This window comes from Portunus trituberculatus, chromosome 48, assembly GCF_017591435.1.
Source record: "Portunus trituberculatus isolate SZX2019 chromosome 48, ASM1759143v1, whole genome shotgun sequence".
NCBI lineage: Eukaryota > Metazoa > Arthropoda > Malacostraca > Decapoda > Portunidae > Portunus > Portunus trituberculatus.
The window spans coordinates 26,539,919-26,561,285 of NC_059302.1; the positions used below are offsets into that span (position 1 = coordinate 26,539,919).

At 35.5% G+C, this 21,367-nt stretch overlaps 1 protein-coding gene across 1 annotated transcript; it reads left to right on the forward strand.

Annotated features, from left to right (window-relative positions):
* Positions 1–1,705: 1,705 nt before the first annotated feature.
* LOC123498888 (G protein-coupled receptor kinase 2-like) lies at positions 1,706–21,139 on the forward strand. The gene is given in 15 exon segments (XM_045246408.1): positions 1,706–1,926; positions 7,452–7,547; positions 8,849–8,964; positions 9,194–9,225; positions 9,227–9,269; positions 10,578–10,774; positions 11,025–11,229; positions 11,497–11,643; positions 12,899–13,073; positions 13,325–13,440; positions 15,497–15,589; positions 15,902–16,045; positions 16,589–16,726; positions 16,933–17,058; positions 19,687–21,139. Coding segments are annotated over 15 exon segments (1,692 nt in total). The 5' UTR covers positions 1,706–1,874; the 3' UTR covers positions 19,699–21,139.
* The last annotated feature ends 228 nt before the right edge of the window (positions 21,140–21,367 follow it).

Sequence of the window (21,367 nt, forward strand, 5' to 3'; positions counted from 1 at the left end):
ATATATATATATATATATATATATATATATATATATATATATATATATATATATATATATATATATATATATATATATTTCCCAAGCATTACATATGGGTAGTTGCTACTATGTAGGTAAGTGCGACAATTATTGTTTTTTTTTTTTCTGTTTGGGTCTAGCTCTAATTTCTCAGCTACTAATTAGCCTTATAAGCATTGTAAAATGTTATATGGTTAAGTATGTGGTGGTAGATGACTAACATCCCCTTCCCCACATTCTTTCAGAAAATCTCAACCAGGATGCACCGCAACGCCCAAACAAGGAAGCTACTTTGCTCTCCCCAACCCTTCCCATTCCGCAATTCAAGCCGCGACACTAGACGTTGAGTGTACCGTGTGTAACTATTATGAAAATACACTGTAGTTATATCTAACAATGCGTGGCCCAAAAACGACTATTATTTCACCAAATTCATTTTTTACTGTAACCAAACTTGCCCACTGAAGCCATGGCCTTGCAGAGGTCGCGCACTGATCAGCCAGGGAGGCGTGCGTCAAGCCAGCGTCCGGCATGAGCCCTGCCAACGAGTGTCTTAGATGAACGGGCAGACTCGGAGAGGGAGGCGAAAACGACTTATCTCCGCTTCGGCACGGCGCTGAGTAGATGCGTTCATCACAATTGTTTATGAAGCGATCATGAATGAACCTCTTGACACGCCCGCCGCGGCCCCAACCGCTCACGTAGACTGGTATACCACTAGAGGTGATGCCTGTTTGCCCTCCACATTTCAGTAATCGTGGATTTATTATTATTATTATTATTATTATTATTATTATTATTATTATTATTATTATTATTATTATTATTATTATTGTTATTATTATCATTATTAGTATTGTTGTTGTTGTTGTTGTTGTTGTTATTGTTTATTTTTTTAAGTTCAGGAAGGTTGATTGATTTTATTGAAGGGAACATAATGCGCGGTATTTGCCAAGAACTCGTGGAATTATATATTGATTTTTTCTTTTATTGATTTACGTCTTAGTTCACTTGAAGCTATTTAATATCTCAGTTTTCTGTCCAATCGAGGTCATCAATTTCATTCTAAAACTGTTTTTTTTTTCTTTTCTTATAACATAGAATGAAACATCTGTGTATGTGACCAAATTGTAAAATGGCTGAATTAAGTGACATTATTTATGACAGAGCATTTGCGGCTTGTATCTGCTTTACTATCTTCCAGGCCGAGTCTTGCTGTAGGTATCGACTCTTTGGCACCTCAGGTCTACCAACCACAAGAGTGTATTCCTATCCTGTTAAAGATATTATTGATTCGAATATATTAATGTAAGATCTATCTATTATTTCTTTGCAATCGATTTTAACTTACGGCATTTGTTTATAATGGAAATAATGGTATAAAAATTGCATTCTGTTCCTCTCGATTTGTAAGGAAATGACATTTTAGGAGTTACCTACTACGCTTAGAGATTTCATATAAACTATTCTCTTATACTTAAATAAAGTGTAATGTGTGGTAAGGCATACTACATATGTTCCAATCATGGATTATGCTAATATAGGTAATCGGCCGTATTGTATATGTGCATTGTACTTCCGTATTGGCTTATACCGCTAAGAATCAAGATCACTTCATTTGATATGATAGAATTGTTGCCAGCGGTGGGAATTGCATTGAATGTAAATCCTGCGTTGGTGCGGCGGAGCGGAGTGGTGGAGGGCAGACCGAGGCGCGGAGCATCGGTAGTGTTGGCAGGAGTGGAGTGCGCGCCATATTCCCCCGGAGCACCCCGCCCTGTGTCGCGTCTTGGCTTGAATGGCTGAGGGTCAACGCTGGCCCGAGGTGGTCATAAACTGTCAAACTGGAACTGATGGAATTAGAAAACATTGTCGCCAACACAGTGTACCTGAAAGCACGGGAAGGTAAGGAGATGTATGGGAAGGTAGCAATGTCAGCGATAGTGTTACGTCCGCTCAGCTCAGCCCTCACTCACTCCCTGCTGGCTGTAATTGGATCATGTTCCTTGCATTGAATGTCCATGAGAAAAAGTGATACACAGTCCATTAGGTGGTAAGTTGCATTACTCCCTAGACTGATTTCCACTGCTCCTGAGTGGAGCATGGTGTAGAAACATGGCCAATTAATCCGTAGCATCAGGCAGCGGAAATTGTCTAGAATTGGCGGCAGGATCACCCAGGGTCGCCAGGACCTTGTCAAGCTTGCCCTGCCCAGGCTAGGCCGCTGCTGCCTCGAGAGACACACCCTGGCGATGGATGTGCAGAGGAAAGGCAGTGACAAGTGAGTGAGTAGCAGTGATATGAAGGGAGGAGTGCGGCAGGGATTTGTGGTGGTGTGGTGTGTTGCTGTGGTGGTGTGGGTTGTGTGAAGACTGTTGTTTGGTAATCACAGCGTCTTTTTTTCGTAATTCCAAGTTTCCTTAAGCGCTTAATTCACAATAAATCTTACGCTGGAAGTATTAGTTAGGTATGTCAGGATGGAACTATTATAAAATAAATTTTAAGCAATATCTTGCCATGAATTGATGTAATGTGTAGTTATATTCAGAAATATTGTCGTCACTATGCTTATGATAAAGAGATCATAAAATCAAAGGTGAACTTGGCATTATTATTCGATGAAACAATTGAGTTAAAAATCACTGTTTCTTTCAACAATTATGCATGTAGTGAAGTGTCAGGATACGGTTTTTGTGCTCTATGTAAATTTGTTGCGAACTTGTACATGAAGAACTAGAATGCTAAGTGATGCTTTTCATAGCATATGGTTGCGTTATACATGAATCTATGCATCTGCAGTGTGTCAGGCAAGATAGATGTGTAGTGGAGGATAGATACTCAAGAAATACATTTCAGTGTACCTGATTCTTGCAAGATTCAATAAATTGTATGTGTAACATGAGTCAAGCTGTTCCCATCACAGATGTACAAAAAACACACCAGGGCTACACACACTTTCAGAATAAAGGAAAATTTTAGCTTTCATTATACAATCATATAAAACTTTGCTGCTAAGTTACCAGTTCAGTACAGGCAGTGTGTGAATATTTCAAGTTTTATTGATTAATTGGGTTTTGTCAGTGTTCCATCAATCATTACTGTGTGGTAAGGTATTTTTATGATGCCACATACATTTTGCTTCTCACTATTGAGGATTTTTCAACCCTTTATTCTGTTCTACGGTGCCTCATTGACCATTGTAATCAATCATGATATTGTGAAGGATTTCTAAATTGAGTTTGTGTTTTGTGCCTGTATTATTTGTGTGACCTTTGTCATGGTGCTACTGCTTCAGCCATGCTTTGCTTGTACTAAATTGGCACTTTTTTTTAAGAAGTTCTCTAGTCAAATTTTTTTTTTTAATTGTTTACATTTAGTTTTGAAATGTTTTCATCATAATGAGGTTGAGTGGAGCAAGAGAGTTGTTGCATAGCCAAGGGACTTGACAGGTGGCAGTCAGACCCACTATAGGGATCCAAGTAGGCTTGTCCCACAGGCAGGAGGTCAAATCTTTGGTTAAATTTAATTTGGAAAACCTGGTCCCAATTACTTACATGTATGTGCCGGAGATTGTCATATATCAGTATGATCTCAGTAAAATATTATATTTTGTCAGAGCAAACATACTATCACACTGCCTTAAAAACTAAATTCATCCATCAATCAATTTAACACAGCCTTCTAGTTAGCTATCCCCTCTTCTTCAGTGACATTCAACTGTCTCCTTCTCCATTAGATATCCTCAGTCTGTCCTTTACTTGAAATCTAAACAGGAAACTTCACATCTTATCTCAAACTAAAACAACTACAAAGTTCAGTATTGTGTCATCTCCACTAGTTTTTCTCATAATCCAAACTAGTAACTCTATGGGTGTATTATCTGTTCATATATAGAGTTTGTTTTACATGTATTGGAGTGTTCCATTCATGCTGCTCTTCTAAACAGGTGAAATCAAAAGCTCTTCATGTTATCAACTTCTCTACTCTTCAGTCTCTCTTTGCTGCTTTGTTGCATCTCATGCTATCTTATACTGCTATTTTCATACTAACTGTTCTTGCTAACTGCATGCCTCCTTTCCTCCTGTGGTCTCACTGCATGAGACTTTCTATTTTCAGCCATATTCTGTCCATTTCTCTAGTGCAAGAGTTAACCAATATTCTCAATCTTTCATCCCTTTCAGCTTCTGCATTTCTTTCTTCCTATGACTTGAATTTATTCAAGAGGTAAGTTTCAAGGCAATTAACTTCTTAATTTCTAACTGCTGTTTCTGACTCTGGGGACTGACACCTCATTTGGTCTCTCCTCTTCTCCCCTTTTCTGATTTTGTTACTTTTAGTGGTAGTCTTCCTATATTAAGAAAAGGAAGAAGAAAAAAAATAGCGCGCGTGCACACACACACACACACACACACACACACACACACACACACACACACACACACACACACACACACACACACACACACGGCCCGGTAGCCAGATGACCGGGGTTCAATTCCCCGGCCGGGTGGAGATATTTGGGTGTGTCTCCTTTCACGTGTAGCCCCTGTTCACCTATTAGTGAGTAGTACGGGATGTAAATCGAGGAGTTGTGACCTTGTTGTCCCGGTGTGTGGTATGTGCCTGGTCTCAGGCCTATCTGAAGATCGGAAACAATGAGCTCTGAGCTCATTCCGTAGGGTAACGTCTGGCTGTCTCGTCAGAGACTGCAGCAGCAGATCAAACAGTGAATTACACACACACACACACACACACACACACACACACACACACACACACACACACACACACACACACACACACACACACTAATTTGTTTATTGTTTTGAATGAAAGATATGTAAATGTCTGAGGGATCTCTAGCGAACAACATTCTGATTGAATATATTATGGAAACCATTTAGTGAATGAAGCATTATCTTCAAACTTTGTATGACATTTTTGGTATCTTAGAAATTTTGTACACATTATATATTCCATTAACACATTGCCAAGCTCTGCTTATAAGGGAGAATAATCTCAGCTTCCTTTGCACTGGGTGGTTAATTTGTGTGTGTATATATATATATATATATATGTGTGTGTGTGTGTGTGTGTGTGTGTGTGTGTGTGTGTGTGTGTGTGTGTGTGTGTGTGTGTGTGTGTATATATGTGTATATGTGTGTGTGTGTGTGTGTGTGTGTGTGTGTATGTATGTATGTATGTATGCATGTATGCACATACATACATGCACATAACATACATGTAGATACTCATTAAAATCTGTGGAACACAGAGTCAATCTTTGTTAGTAGGCATGCAAAGCCAGTGAAAGGTTAAAGAAGACTAATGTGACATTTGAAGATAATGCCACAGGATGTGGCGTTTGCAAGGATTTGAGACTTTAGTTTTAGTATTTAGTCTTTGAGGTGTTTGCACCAAGATTGTAGGATCTTTCTCCGCTATTTAGGTAGATTTAGGTGATCAATATAGTCACATATTCCGCTTCCATTATATTGTATACAAGCTGAAGTGTGGTACTATATATACATTTTTTTTTATAAAAGAATACTAGTATCAAATTACAAATGCAGTATACTGTGCTAGATTAATCAAACCACAAGTACAGTTAGTTGTAGTTTTAGTTAAAGAGGGATTTGCACATAACACATACTGAGTGTATTACTGAATATACCATTAGAATTTGAAGGAGCTCTTACTAATATATTTAAACTTTTATTTTAGCTTAAAATTAATCTTTTTGAAAGAGCCATGATTGCCTGCATTGAAAGGGAATCTGAAATTGGTGTGTTTATCTTGCTTGATGACATTAGGAATCTTTGCCTTACCAGTGTATTGAAACTCAACAATATTATATGCACTTACTTATTTCTTCATATATAGATAAATAACTGTTTGTGTGTGTGTGTGTGTGTGTGTGTATGTGTTTCTCTGTTTGATCTGCTGCAGTCTCTGACGAGACAGCCAGATGTTACCCTACGGAACGAGCTCAGAGCTCATTATTTCCGATCTTCGGATAGGCCTGAGACCAGGCACACACCACACACCAGGACAACAAGGTCACAACTTCTCGATTTACATCCCGTATCTACTCACTGCTAGGTGAACAGGCACTACACGTGAAAGGAGACACACCCAAATATCTCCACCTGGATGGGAAATCGAACCCCGGTCCTCTGGCTTGTGAAGCCAGCGCTCTAACCACTAAGCTACCAGGCGTGTGTGTGTGTGTGTGTGTGTGTGTGTGTGTGTGTGTGTGTGTGTGTGTGTGTGTGTGTGTGTGTAATTCATCACAGTTGTCTGCTGGTCTCCCAGCCAGTCTTCCCCATTACAGAGCGAGCTCAGAGCTCATAGACCGATCTTCGGGTAGGACTGAGACCACAACACACACACCACACACCAGGAAAGCGAGGCCACAACCCCTCGAGTTATATCCCGTACCTATTTACTCTTAGTTGCACAGGGGCTACGCATTAAGAAGCTTACCCATTTGCCTCGCCGCTTCCCGGGACTCGAACCTGGACCCTCTCGGTTGTGAGCCGAGTGTGTTAACCACTACACTACGCGGTGTGTGTGTGTGTGTGTGTGTGTGTGTGTGTGTGTGTGTGTGTGTGTGTGTGTGTGTGTTTCAAATGAATACAAATAATGCACTGTAATTTTGAAAGATTGGGAATATGAAGCTCACTGTTGCCTTTGATATTTTAATATACAGTATTCTTTAGAACATGCCAAATTGATGGACACAGCAGTCATGACCCCAGCATACCCTGACCATCAGTACTATAGCTTGTTTTACATCATTATTTCATCTCCCATTCATTCTAACATGTTCTGTTCCATTATTTTCTCCCATGGTAAAATTATTCATAAAGGATTCATAAAGACATTACTTACATCTAGTATATATAGGCAATTTAAGGTCTTAATGTTAGGCATTTTCTTAATAAGGTATATGTTATATTATGTTCATTACTGTGATAAACATGTGTAATGTTTTCTTTTGAGGTTTTATATGTAAAAGACCAGGGGTAGGTGTTTACATTAAGATTTGGAATTCTAATGAAATGTTACTGAAAGACGTATGAGACAGTTTGTTTTTACTAGATCATTTTCATAGGAAAGAAGCAATGCAGGTAGTGCGGAGTGTATAATATTACTATATAATCATGAGGGTGTTATCTAGGTTGGCATTACCATAAAGAGGGTTGTCACTCTTGACATGTTGACTTGATATTGTCGAGTAAACAGTAGTGTGTGTGTGTGTGTGTGTGTGTGTGTGTGTGTGTGTGTGTGTGTGTGTGTGTGTGTGTGTGCTAGATAGTACATAGATATAAATGTAGGTGTTTTGTCCTTGGAAAGTAATGTGCAGAATTGTTTTTCCTACTTGTTTGTGTTGTTATCAGTCTTCAGATTTTTTTTTCTTCTTTCAGGAGGTTCAGACAGCAATAAAGGAAAGAGTAAAAAATGGAGAAGATTACTACAATTTCCACATATATCACAATGTCTAGATTTAAAAAGCAAATTAGGTAAGTGCAGAATTTCTTTTTTTTATCATTTTAAATAAAGTTTTCACCATTGATATTGTTACTTAATAAGTAGTATTGGCTTCTGCTGCAGCCTCATTATTGTTTTGGCACTGTGGCAATTGCTTTCAGGTTTTGAAATGTTATTGTGGTGATAAGATTTGCAAGCATTGTGTATTACATTACTTTTTATCATTTACTTTTTGTTGAGTTTTGCCAAACAGAATAGCTCATGTAGTAAGAGTCATGGAAATAAGGAACTTGTATGTAGATTCTTCCTCTAAATGGCTCATGCTGGCTCATTGGCCTGAAAAATCATCAATTACCATAACTTACCTCCATCATGCTCATGCCAGGAACTCTTCATTGCACCATGAACAAACACATCAGATAACCTATTAACTTCAGAATTAGAAATTATAGATAATCATACTTGTATTTTCCTGTAAATTAAGCTAGATTGTTTGGCATTACAAGCTTTCCTCATATTAAAAGAAAGAGCTGGCCTCAGATTATTAATATCAGATTTTTACTTGTGTATTGGTACTCATTTTCAGTATGTTGGTAGATCTGTTACTAAAAAAAAAAAAAAAAAAAAAAAATAATAATAATAATAATAATAATAATAAAAAATAAATAAATAAACTTTGTCTTATAAGATTTAGGGCAGAATACATCCTCAAGTTTAGATGGGCTTATTTCTATCACTGGCCTGCTACACACAAGTTTGTAATGAGGAGGCAAGATTCAAAAGTTATCTCTGAAAGCAAGATTAGTTTGATACATATCCATTTTCACTACAACAGGAGTCTTGAGGTCAGGGGACAGATACAGCCAGTGTAATGGATGCAGTGACACTGTGCAGATGTACTGAACAACAATCATTAGTGTTAAGATTGAACTTCAGGTGTTGGCTGCTCAGTTACCTAGTGTACATTTTGTAGTTAGTGTGATACATTAATTTTATGCCAAGAGATATTGGCAAGCTAAAAATTGTACATTTAAAGACTTAAATGTCAGGTAGACTTAAATAGCTGGAACTCTGGTATATATTATTTTCAAATAGGAGAAAACCTTGTACTGTTGCAAGATGTTGAAAGATATGGGTTACTGATGTATACAAGATATACTTGTGTGTAGTATAGGTTACTCAGATTTGTTTACAAAGAGAGAAAAGAATATTTTTGAAAATTTTTGAAAATGTATTCATACATGAATATTGATATTTTTCATGCCCTAATAATTTTTTTACATATTTTATTTCTTTTATGTTTACAATATTTTATCTTCATTGTTTATTTCAGATGTAAGATACAGCTATGTAGTGGATCAGCAGCCCATAGGAAGATTGTTGTTTCGGCAGTTTTGTGAAGCTGTAAAACCTGTGTACCATAAGTACAATATTTTTCTTGATGAAGTTGTAAGTAATATATAGTCATTATATTTGTCATAAATACAATGATCTATTTCTATCATGAGTGTAGTGGTGTTTAACATTATTTTGTTTTTTGCTTCACACACACACACACACACACACACACACACACATATATATATATATATATATATATATATATATATATATATTTATATATTTCAATTTTTTATTTACATTGATTAATTGGTTTATTTGCATTATTATTTTACAGGAAACATACCAAGTTGAGGTTGATGAGAGGAGACGAGTTGGCACATACCATCTTCAACAAATATCTTCAAAGGACTGTAAGTTTATTATTTATAGTTTGTAAGTTTATTATTCATAGTTTTGGTTTGATTTATTTTGTATACTTGTCTTTTATATGATATTTTATAAAAATCTAATTTCACTTCAAAGAAAGGGTAAATAAAAATCAGTGATCCTTAGTTGTTGTTTAGTTTGTGATGAATTACTTAACTCACAAGATGCTTCAAGGACAACATGAGAGAATACAGATCACAAGAAATTACTTATTTTTAAGTTTACTGTTAAGTTTGAATGTTATGAATTGTGCATGATGCTACACATCTCATTGGCTCTCTGGTTTAAGCTCTCTTTTTATTTAAAATCATTGACATTCCTGTTTCTTCTGGTTGTGATCACATATTATCTTGTTTTGCCAATGAATACACAAATACTTATAAATTTTACTCCTGGCAACTCCTGATGTGTAATGATGACCTTGACCTTTAAGCTGTTATTACTGCATCTACATCTGTTACATTATCTCTGAGCCACATCAGTCAGCTTCATGTGAAGCACTGCATACTTGTGCTTTGTGTAATTTATTCATCCTCTTAATTTTGCACTGATCCTAGCATTTCTTGATGCTCCTCTGGGGAATTCCCTTCCACTGCTCCTTTGGGGATTCCCCAACTAGTCTGCTCCTCTTGGGAGATCCCCTTCCACTACTCTGCAGGGGAATCCCCTCCCATTTATATCGGCAGATTGCCAACTTCTGACTGTTTTTTATTTACAACAAACTTCTTTATTCTTCACTACACCTTCGCAGTTTGTCATTTTGAGGAAAAGGATTTTGGCATTGGCTTTTGTATTAGTTTTTAATCTACTTATTTTGTGCAAGAACCTATGTTTTCATGATTTTTTTTTATATATATTTATTTATTATTATTATTTTTTTTATGTAGTTTGCATATGTGTTTGCATGTGCATACACACACACACACACACGCACACACAATCAACTAGTAAGCCATATTGATTGATGCAAAGATGTGTTGAGACTTGGAACAGTTTGAGTGAGGAAGTGGTGTCAGCAACGAGAGTGCATAGTTTTAAAGAAAAATTGGATAAATGTAGATATGGAGACGGGGCCACGAGCGTAAAGCCCAGGCCCTCTAAAACTACAACTAGGTAAATACAACTTGGTAAATACACACACACACACACACACACACACACACACACACACACACACACACACACACACACACACACACACACACACACACACACACACACACACATTTATGCTTGTATAAATGATATATTAATACATTTACTGTGCAGTTTTTAATGTTGCTTTATCTTAGTCTTCAGCATGTCATATAGTGGGGATCCTGAATGAGTCCTTGATAGTGACCTGTAAGGAAAACCTAGACACTGCAGGAAAGGAGCTCTTCCTTGGGTGTGCAGCAGAAGTCAAGCTCTTCCTGGCTAATGAGCCTTTCAAAGAATTTGAGGCTTCCATGTACTTTCATAGGTATTTACAATGGAAGTGGCTAGAAAGGTGAGATTCCCATGTTTTGCTCCTTTTTATTGTAATGAAGTGGTAAATGCCTCAATTCTTATTGAAGTTAAATGTTCTCCTGTACTAGTTGATTCATATTGTATATTTTGTCATATAAGTTCATTGTCAAAGTTTTGATAGCTCTAGAATTCACATTCAATGTTTATATAAACATGTATTGTTTATATCGGTAATTATAGGTTATTAAATTGTGATCTTTTAGTAATACCCACATTTGATGCATTCCCAGTCAACCTGTAACGTACAAGACCTTCAGGATGTACCGGGTGCTGGGCAAGGGAGGATTTGGAGAGGTGTGTGCTTGTCAGGTGAGAGCGACAGGGAAGATGTATGCTTGCAAGAAATTGGAGAAAAAAAGAATAAAGAAACGCAAAGGTGAAGCAATGGTGCTCATAGAAAAGCAAATTCTACAAAAAATTAATTCCAGATTTGTTGTAAGTATTGGTTTTCTGTTTTAATAATAACAGTTGAATTTTGATGTTTATACTAATTTTTCAACAAGGCAGTCTAGTTTACTATTAAAGGGTATCTGCTCTAGAATGTTGTATTCTTTAGCAAAGTCTACTTTGAACCAATGATCCATAATAGCATTTCTTTTAATTAGTTTTTAGAGAGCATGTCACAAATCTGTTTATAGGTCCTACAGTCAGTTGTTAATCTTACTTGCCTAATTATTTATTGAGTCACTTATTTTTTTACAGGTTAGTTTAGCGTATGCCTATGAGACCAAGGATTCACTTTGTCTGGTGTTGACAATAATGAATGGCGGTGACCTCAAGTTCCACATCTATAGTATGAATGCGGACCCTGGTTTTGACCAGGAGCGAGCCATTTTTCATTCTGCCGAGGTAAAGGCATATTTCTTTACCTGTACAGGTTGCCATTATTTTATGATCTGTCTAACTTACAATTAGACAACTTCATAACCATGACTGCAATCTACTTTTGGCCAGTTGGTCACAATAAATGGATTCAGTAAAGACTTCTCTCCACTTGTGTTGATACTAAAAACTTGCTTCAGTCTATTTTCCTGCATATATTTCATGCTACTCTCTCTCTCTCTCAGCAGCTTATACTGTGCTTATTGCATATTCTGACTTATGACCAAGTAGATTTACAATGTATCAGGATCATATATCGATGGTAATCTGTATTTCTGTAATGACATCTCAACTGTTAGTCTGTTGCTTGTGTTTAAACATATACGTTCATACATTTAGTACGTCTTTTTGAATGCATTGCCAATTTCCCTCAAAATTTTTTTTATATAAGTCTATAAAGGTGTAGACAAAAACATGAGTTATATATAGTTAGGGGCACTTTTGTCTTGGAGGGTGAGATTGAAAATGTCAGTTTTTCTGTGAAAAATCTAAAGTATTGCTTTATGGCTCTATTCATATATGTTGAGTTATAGCCTGAAATTGTAACCTCATTATGTTAATTTTTTCCGTCTTACATGAAGGTTTTCTTACTATTCTACCTTTGCTGTTAAGAATGGGTAAATTTTGATGGAGTCATCCAGAATATAGCTTTACTTGACGGTTTAGACTCAGTTTGCCTATGAGGGAATTTGAAGATGGCTTAAGTGATTCAGTGGGGCTCACTACCCTGAAGAGAATGAAGGTATGTACAGTGTCCACACTCTCCACTATATTACATGGTGTTGGCATATTACTATTATAGTGAAGGCACCATATTGCTTAGATTATCAAGACAAGAAAAATGTGTTGAAAAATGGAGGATAAAGAAAATGAGTGATTTGATGGTAGACCTTCCACTTTTTCTCTTTGTAATGTGTCAATACTCTGCAAATCAGTCATGCTTGATCCTTCATCACCTGAGGACTGTGACTCATTGAGACTGTGACTCATTGAGATTTGGTATCCTTATTAGAAGAAACAGCAGGGAATCCTGACTGTATGGAATGATGTTTGGCCCAGAGCACTTATTTATATACTGATTTTGATTCCTTGTGAATGATAAGGGATTTATGAGCAGATAGCCCCTTAGTTTAAAAGGAACTAAAACTAACTTTTCCAGGTATTGCTGTGGTTTATGTATGTGGAACTATTTGTTGATAATGTAAGTGAAATTGTTTTTCAGGTGTTGTGTGGTCTGGGACACTTGCACACACAGGGTATTGTATATAGAGATTGCAAGCCAGAGAATATTTTGTTGGATGACCATGGGCATGTCCGAATATCTGACCTTGGCCTAGCTGTCCAGATTCCTGAGGGAGAGATGGTGCGAGGTAGAGTGGGCACGGTGGGCTACATGGGTAAGAGTCATATGAACAATATTGTTGAACCATTTCATGAATATATCTGCATATTCTTGGTTTCTCATATACCCAGCTCGTGAGGGATACCAACATCATGTGATCATCCTCAGCAATGGCACATCATACATTACTTCTGTTTCTTAGAATTTGTTACTATGAGGCAAATGCAGTATTATAAATATAAAAAAATATATATTTTTTATTGATATGCATTAGAAATAATTGTTTGATTTCTTCCATCCGTACAGCACCGGAAGTTATTGACAATGAAAAGTACACATTTTCTCCTGATTGGTTCAGCTTTGGCTGTCTCATCTATGAAATGATTGAGGGACAAGCACCTTTCAGGGCAAGGAAAGAGAAGGTTGGTATCTTGGGTTATATGTGTTCCATGCTTTCCTTTTGCTTATAATGCATATTATTAGAAATTGCAGCATATAAATTAACTTCACAAGTATTAAGAAGTAAGAATCTGGGGGACTACATGTGCTTGAATTGAAATTGTTTGTATAGCTTATTCAAAAGTATTGGAATTTTGTGTTGTGCTATTTCATCTGCATATCTTTTGAAGTTTCTGAGGTCTATATATATTCAAAATTATCCTGCTGTATGTTTAAGTTTTATCAATTTTTTTCTTGGAAACCAATTTTTAAAGATCATATTGTTAGACAATATGAATAGCTAATTTGCTTGCTGCAATTTACAACAGCTTTGCCAGTATAATGTCACTGAATCTCTTTAAGAGTCTGCTATTTAGTATGTATTTATTGATATTTCTCATTTCAGTAAAAGATATGGGTGGGGTAGCTGTCATTCATAATATACTGCTATTATTTTTGCAAAACTGCTTTCATCGTATATTTAATAGGAAATTTTGAATCTTCAGTTACATATAAATGACAAGGACGGTGTCGCTTACTTGTTTGAAAAATTCCTTTAAGATTGATGCAGTAATTCTTACAATATCTTCCCTAATTTGTACTCGTCCCATTTGGATGTTGCCTTTGTCCAGGTATTGTTTATGAATAATTCTTGTCATTTACTGGACATTTATGAGAAAAATAATATTGTCAGTATTATATACGTGTACAACTAATATTAAGACACTTTTCAATAACGATTATGTTGCAAATGCTTATTTATTATTATTATTATTATTTTTTTTTTTTTGTTGTATTATTATTATTATTATTATTATTATTATTATTATTAGTTTATTTTTTTCCCCTTTCTCATTCTGTCTTTGTTTTGCATTTGTTACAATATATGTAATGGTATTTTTAAAAGGAGATTTACCCTGAATGTCAAATGAATATGTGTGTGTTGGGTGAATCCTCATAAAGTAGGAAAATGAGTGTCATTTTTGTTCATTTAATGTGATAGTTCATTTAAAAATTATTCATGGCCATGAAATCAAGTGTCAAGTGATAGAATGACAGAGGTGGAAACGCAACTAGGGATTACAGGAAACAGAGAAGTATTGTAGGTACCTGGAACAACAAAAGCAAATATGAAAAATAACATTCAATAAAAAATTAATACATACTTATACTGCATAACCACAGATAATAAGAACTGATATGTACACATTTGCTATGTATTGTATATATATGTTTGTGTATAACTCATATACCTGAACCTGTAGAAAAAATAAGAAAAAAAAATATATATAAATGAAAAATAAATAAGTAAATGAACACTTGCCACAAATCTAGTCTGGCTTGTTGTTAGGGAGGGGAAGGGAAAGGCAGGTGTCACACTTCCATTGCAGCTTGGGCATTTCTGAATACTTACACATAGGGATGAGAAGCATTTCACTGTGTAACACTGTTGGTGGAGTGGCAGCAACAACACTGCTTCATTGTGAAAAAAAACACATGCATCAACAAATGAGAAAGCTCTCCCTATGCTTTTGTTGTACTGTCACTTTATGAAAGGGCACTAAAAGAATTAGAAATATGCCATATTTAGCTGTTATATGTATGTCATGATAATTAACTAGTGTCTTATTTAATATTGGTATTTGTTTATGTCTAAATATTAAGGAGTACAGTGGTAGCCTGGGATAAATCTTTAACCCATTCCATTACCAATGGTATATGAAATGATAATTGCACTCGGTCATCAGTTTTAATTAGAATACAAACTTTTACTGTTTTGGAAATTATCTTGCTTCTATGTATTTATTAATAGTCTGTCTCTTTAGCAGCTGGAAAGTAAACTTGCAGTGTAAATGTAATTAAAGTAGATGATTAGATTAACAATTTGAAGGTGGAGTCACAGATCTCACCATCTTGCTTGCAGAGTTGATTATTTTCCATGTATTGCTGTGACTGGTATCAGCAGTCAGCTTTTTGTAAGAGTGTTGTGGTATTGTACTGCTAGTGATGGGGGTTGATGAACCTGCTGTTGTCTCCCAGGTGAAGCGAGAAGAAGTAGATCGTAGAGTCAAGGAACAGCAAGAGACATATTCAGATAAATTTTCTGAGGAAGCCAAGTTAATATGTCAGCAGGTGAGCCTACATTTCTTTTTTAATCTAACCCAGGTTACATGGAGTTGCTGTAATGGCTGAGTCAGTATTGTAGGAATGGAATAGATATCTATGAAATTGTAAGTTGAAGTGCAGTCTAAGTTATTGTATGTTGACTTGAATTATATTAATGATATATAAGAAAATATATCATAATTTACATTTCCTTGATAGTATATCCTCCTAAATAAGAATGCAATTTTAATTTCTGTTAAAGAATTGTATAATCTTTCAAAATATGTTGTTTCATAATCTGTGACAAGTATGATTCTGAAAGTGTGTATTTTTTGGCAGTTATTGAAAAAGAGTGCACGGGAACGGCTGGGATGCTCAAGGGAAAGGCAAGGAGTAGCAGAGGTAAAATCTCATGCATTCTTCAAGAACATAAATTGGAAGCGGTTAGAGGCTGGGATGTGTGAACCTCCCTTTGTTCCAGATGTAAGTACATGTACAAACATTGTTAATTTCAAATTGTTACTGATCAACATTATTATGATAAATTGTACTTAAGGCAACAACATTTTATGTTCTAAGTAGGCAAGTTATTCTTATATATGGGTGTTCATTACTTTTTCATTTAAGTCGTTTGAGCAGTGTCTGATGTCTGCACTGATCAGAGTAGGTGTTGACTTTATGTATGAGAATGCAATTGTTGAGTGAGATATAGTAGATGTAATGTTCTCATGAGAATTAATGGTATTAGAGAGTCCATAGAACTGATCCAACAGTCTGAGAAGAGATATTTTATACTTAATCTTTATAGGGTTTTAAAGGAATATATATATCTCAGCCTTCTCAAAGAAGATAAATTCCACTCTTACATAATATATGAAACAATTTTTAGTCGTTGATTATTAAAAATGGTTTAATACAAAATCTCTCTCTCTCTCTCTCTCTCTCTCTCTCTCTCTCTCTCTCTCTCTCTCTCTCTCTCTCTCTCTCTCTCTCTCTCTCTCTCTCTCTCTCTCTCTCTTTTTTCAGCCCCATGCTGTGTATGCAAAAGATGTATTGGACATAGAACAGTTCAGTACAGTGAAAGGGGTCAATCTTGATGCAACTGATGACTCTTTTTACTTAAAATTCAACACTGGTTCTGTGTCTATCCCTTGGCAACAAGAAGTAAGTTACACACACCTATGTATTCAATGCATGCATAAGTCATGATGGATATAAATGAGTCGATACTGAATTATGCATTGAGTTGATTTATGTAAATAGAAAAAATCTCTTAATTTTGACTTGGAATCAGCTTTGATCATCTTCATTTAAAAGCTGTATTTTTAGTTTAGCTCTCAGTATATATGTACTCATGTTTTTTTTTACAGATGATTGACACTAAGTGTTTTGCGGAGCTGAATCAGTTTGGGCCTAACAACACCCCTACTAATGATCTGAGGCTAGACCTGCCTCCACCTGAGGACAGCAAGAGCTGCTTCCCCTTCAGGCGACGGGTATGCTGCAGGTCTGGTGTTTAGAGAGATCACTATCAGTATTGTTTTTTTGTCTTGGCTCACCTTCCTCATCCCTGCACACCTTGCTATAGCATTGCCAGTTTACACGTTTTTAGAAATTTGCTTATGTAGGAATGTTTGTCTATTTGTGTACTTGTACATGTTGATTTGCAAGAATAATTTAATTTGTGACGATTAACAAAAAAAATATGAATTTTGAGAAAATGCCAAAAATAGAAGATACTCATAAGCAGATGAATTTTAAGCAAAATGAAGAATGTTGAACAAAATAGTGATTATAGATGAAAAACTAAGAATATCTATGTGAGAGCAAAAGGCAGATGTAAATAGCTTAAGAATAAGTGATAATTATTTACCTGCCATCTGTATGCTAAAGTTAAAGTAGTGGTATATGTTATAACTGCTTTTGGTCTTGACTTATTTCCATCTCATTGGCCCTTAAGCCAGTCGTGAATTACATTCCTTATCCTTGGAAACAGGAGCACTGTAACATGCAAAATTCCACAATTTACCTATCCCAGGTTTTCCTAGTTACCTGTTTATCAGTGTGCTGACTATCCAAGCCTGGATTCAAAATGAGGCTTTTAAAATTGTTGTCAAGTTTGTTAACAACTGCACCATGGAGATACTGTCTACAATAGACTAACTGAAAAGGATTAATAAAACATGCATATATTTATCTTAAGTTAATTGTGCAAGCATTTTCTTGCATCTTAGCCTCTAAGGCTACAGGGAGCATGTGTTCTTCAATACTTAGTTGCTTAGCATATTCAACAGTTTCTGCTGCATGACCTAACATTGTAATAACTGGTTTATTTCTGCTGCATCATAAAAGACTCCCATCCCCCTTCCTGTACCTGACCTGCTGCTAATGAGGAAGTTAGCAGTTGTTTTACACTGGTGTGTACCAGTATACTAGTTATGGTTCTTTGATGTAGTTAGATTGGTCACAAATATTACTTTATTTGAATCTGCAAGCAGTTGTAAGAGTAAATATCAGATCCTTAGTTTAGGTTGAAATGATGGATGTGGTAATGCAAATACATCTGTGTTTAAGTTATATATTGTATAAGTTCTTGAAAAATTTTCATAGAACATTGTTTATTATTGAACTCAAGGTGTTATTTGGTATATGTATATACATATGTCTTACTATAGAGGCATGATTAAATTAAGTATTAAAGATTTTTTTTTTTTTTTTTTTTTTTTTTTTTTTTGGCATGATTTATTTTCATGAACCTATTTATATCTGATATTTTATTTTTGTTGATTTTAATTAATTTGCAGAAACAGTAAAATGTACAAGGAAAAGGAAGGAAAAGTTAACTTAGAAAAATATGAACTGTAACGTCATATGATAGAAAATCTTGTTCATATGGTTCAAGTAAATTGGATTTTTACACCAATTTAATAATTTTTCAGATGTTAATCGCATGCTAATTCATTATAAGAGAGACAGAACTTAAGAATATCAAGCTATTGAGTAACTACTTAACTTTGAAACCAAGCGCACACACACACACACACACACACACACACACACACACACACACACACACACACACACACACACACACACACACACACACACACACACACACACACACACACGCATGCACACACACACACACACACACACACACACACACACACACACACACACACACACACACACACACACACACACACACACACACACACACCTGATTTAGTATGAAGCTCACTAGAAATAAACACACACACACATACAGTGAGAGATGACCAGTGGGAATCTATAAGATGGGAGATGGAGTAGAACTAGAGAAAGTAAAAAGGAAAAGGACTTGAGAGTGACGATGGAAGAAAATCAACTGGTAAGCCATATTGATAGAATTTTCAGAGAAACATATAATTTGCTAAGGAATATTGAATTAGCATTTTGCTACATGGGCAAAGAAATGATGAAGAAATTGATAAGTACTATAATAAGACCCAGATTGGAATATGCAGGAGTTATGTGGACACCCCCATAAAAAGAAACACATAAGGAAGTTGGAGAGACTACAAAAAATGGCTACAAGAATGATTCCAGAATTTGAAGGGATGACATATGAGGAGAGACTAAAGGCTATGGATCTACCAACCCTGGAACAGAGAAGGGAGAGAGGGGATCTGATACAAGTTTATAAATTGATTAACGGAATGGATCAAGTGGATAATGAGAAACTGATCCTGAGAGAAGAATATGACATTCGAAGCACAAGATCGCATCGTAAAAAACTGAAGAAGGGAAGATGTCTGAGAGATGTTAAAAAATATAGTTTCCCGCAAAGATGTGTTGAGACTTGGAACAGTTTGAGTGAGGAAGTGGTGTCAGCAAAGAGTGTGCATAGCTTTAAAGAAAAATTGGATAAGTGTAGATATGGAGACGGGGCCACACGAGCGTAAAGCCCAGGCCCTGTAAAACTACAACTAGGTAAACACACACACACACACACACACACACACACACACACACACACACACACACACACACACACACACACACACACACACACACACCTGATTTAGTATGAAACTCACTAGAAATAAGGGCTTTGCATGTAACTCTGTGTTTTGATTTTTCAGCGTCGGAGGTAGCTAGGTGAAGTGTAAAGAGCCAAGAATCATCTTCATCAAGAACATGTTCATTACCTCAAAATTCTTGCTCTACATTATTGAACGTGGAAAGTTCAAAATTGAGCATTGACAGTTTCATCACCCATGTTCCTGCAGGTTAGCAGTAGCTCCCAGGAATTCATTGTAAAATGACAAGTTCATCATCATTTATGGAATTCATCTTCCATTAGTCAGCCATGAAGAAGAAGCACGGATGTTATCCTGTTCATTGTCCATTTTGTGCCAAGTAAGAAAATGAAAATGCTGATGGTTCCCTAACTTTAATCTATTGTCAAGAACAGGGATAGTGGAGTGTAAAATATTCTAATTAGGCTGATTCAGTTGTAATTTTTGTCTGAAATACTCTGCTCACCCATCTTGATATTAATGTTACCTAATGATATCATGTGGGAAAACACTCATATAGTTCCAGTCTTAAGAATATAAATTTTGAATATTATATTTGCACAGTATCTGGCTCATTTATGTGTACTACATGCAAATTTGGTGATGTACACATTTTAAAAGACATGTGCATGTACACACATAATTTGAGATTGTGTGTCATGTGTGATATATTAACATGCAAAGTGTGCATTCTTGTGTGCAATAATATAGGGAAGAAGTTGGCAGACTATTGCTAATTGGTGCCCATTGGGTTAAACAATCAGTTGATTACTTCTGGTTCTGTTTAAACCCTGTATGTGGCAATGGTCACTGGCCGGGGCTGGAAGAATGATGTGTTCGATGTACTACTATTTGCCTCATCATGAATATGTACTTTCAGATAATTCTGGAGAAATTGATTCCTTCAAAGGCACACTTACAAATTATGAATATATATTTGTTAGCTTTGAACATTAATCTGGTAAACACTTTGGAGGACTCTTGGATAGAAAGCGACGAAAAGCATGAAATTGCTCAAGAAGGAAGACTGAGTGCCAGATGGTGGTGGTGCAAGCCACACGGGGTGTTTTATTTTGTGATACCATTATTTGGTTTGTGATACCCACCACAAGCAGAACACCTCCAGCACCTTCCTTAATAGCCACAATTTTTAGTTGTTTATATTAAAAAGTGATAGGTCAGTATTTTTTCTGTATAGTCATGACTTGTTCATTGCATCAGACTATCACAATCTTTTATCCATAAATTAGGACATAATCATCTCACTTATACATGTTATCATTGTCATGGTTCTACATGCTTTAATTCTTATATTTAATGGTTACATAAGATGAGTAGTACCAAATCCTTGAGTGCAGGGAGCCTTACGCAACACTGTTAGGTGGAATTGCATTTTGAAGTTGTCATTATTATTATTATTATTATTATTGTTATTATTATTATTATTATTATTATTATTATTATTATTATTATTATTATTATTATTATTATTACTATTATTATTATTACTGCTTTATTGGGATTATCACCATTATTATTACTATCATTATTATTATTACTGTTTTATTGTAAAGATGATCAACATTATTATTATTATTATTATTGTTGTTATTATTATTATTATTATTATTATTATTATTATTATTATTATTATTATTATTATTATTATTATTATTATTATCATCATTACTATTAATATATTTCTTTATTAATTTTTTATGTTTTTGTTATATCTCTATTTCAA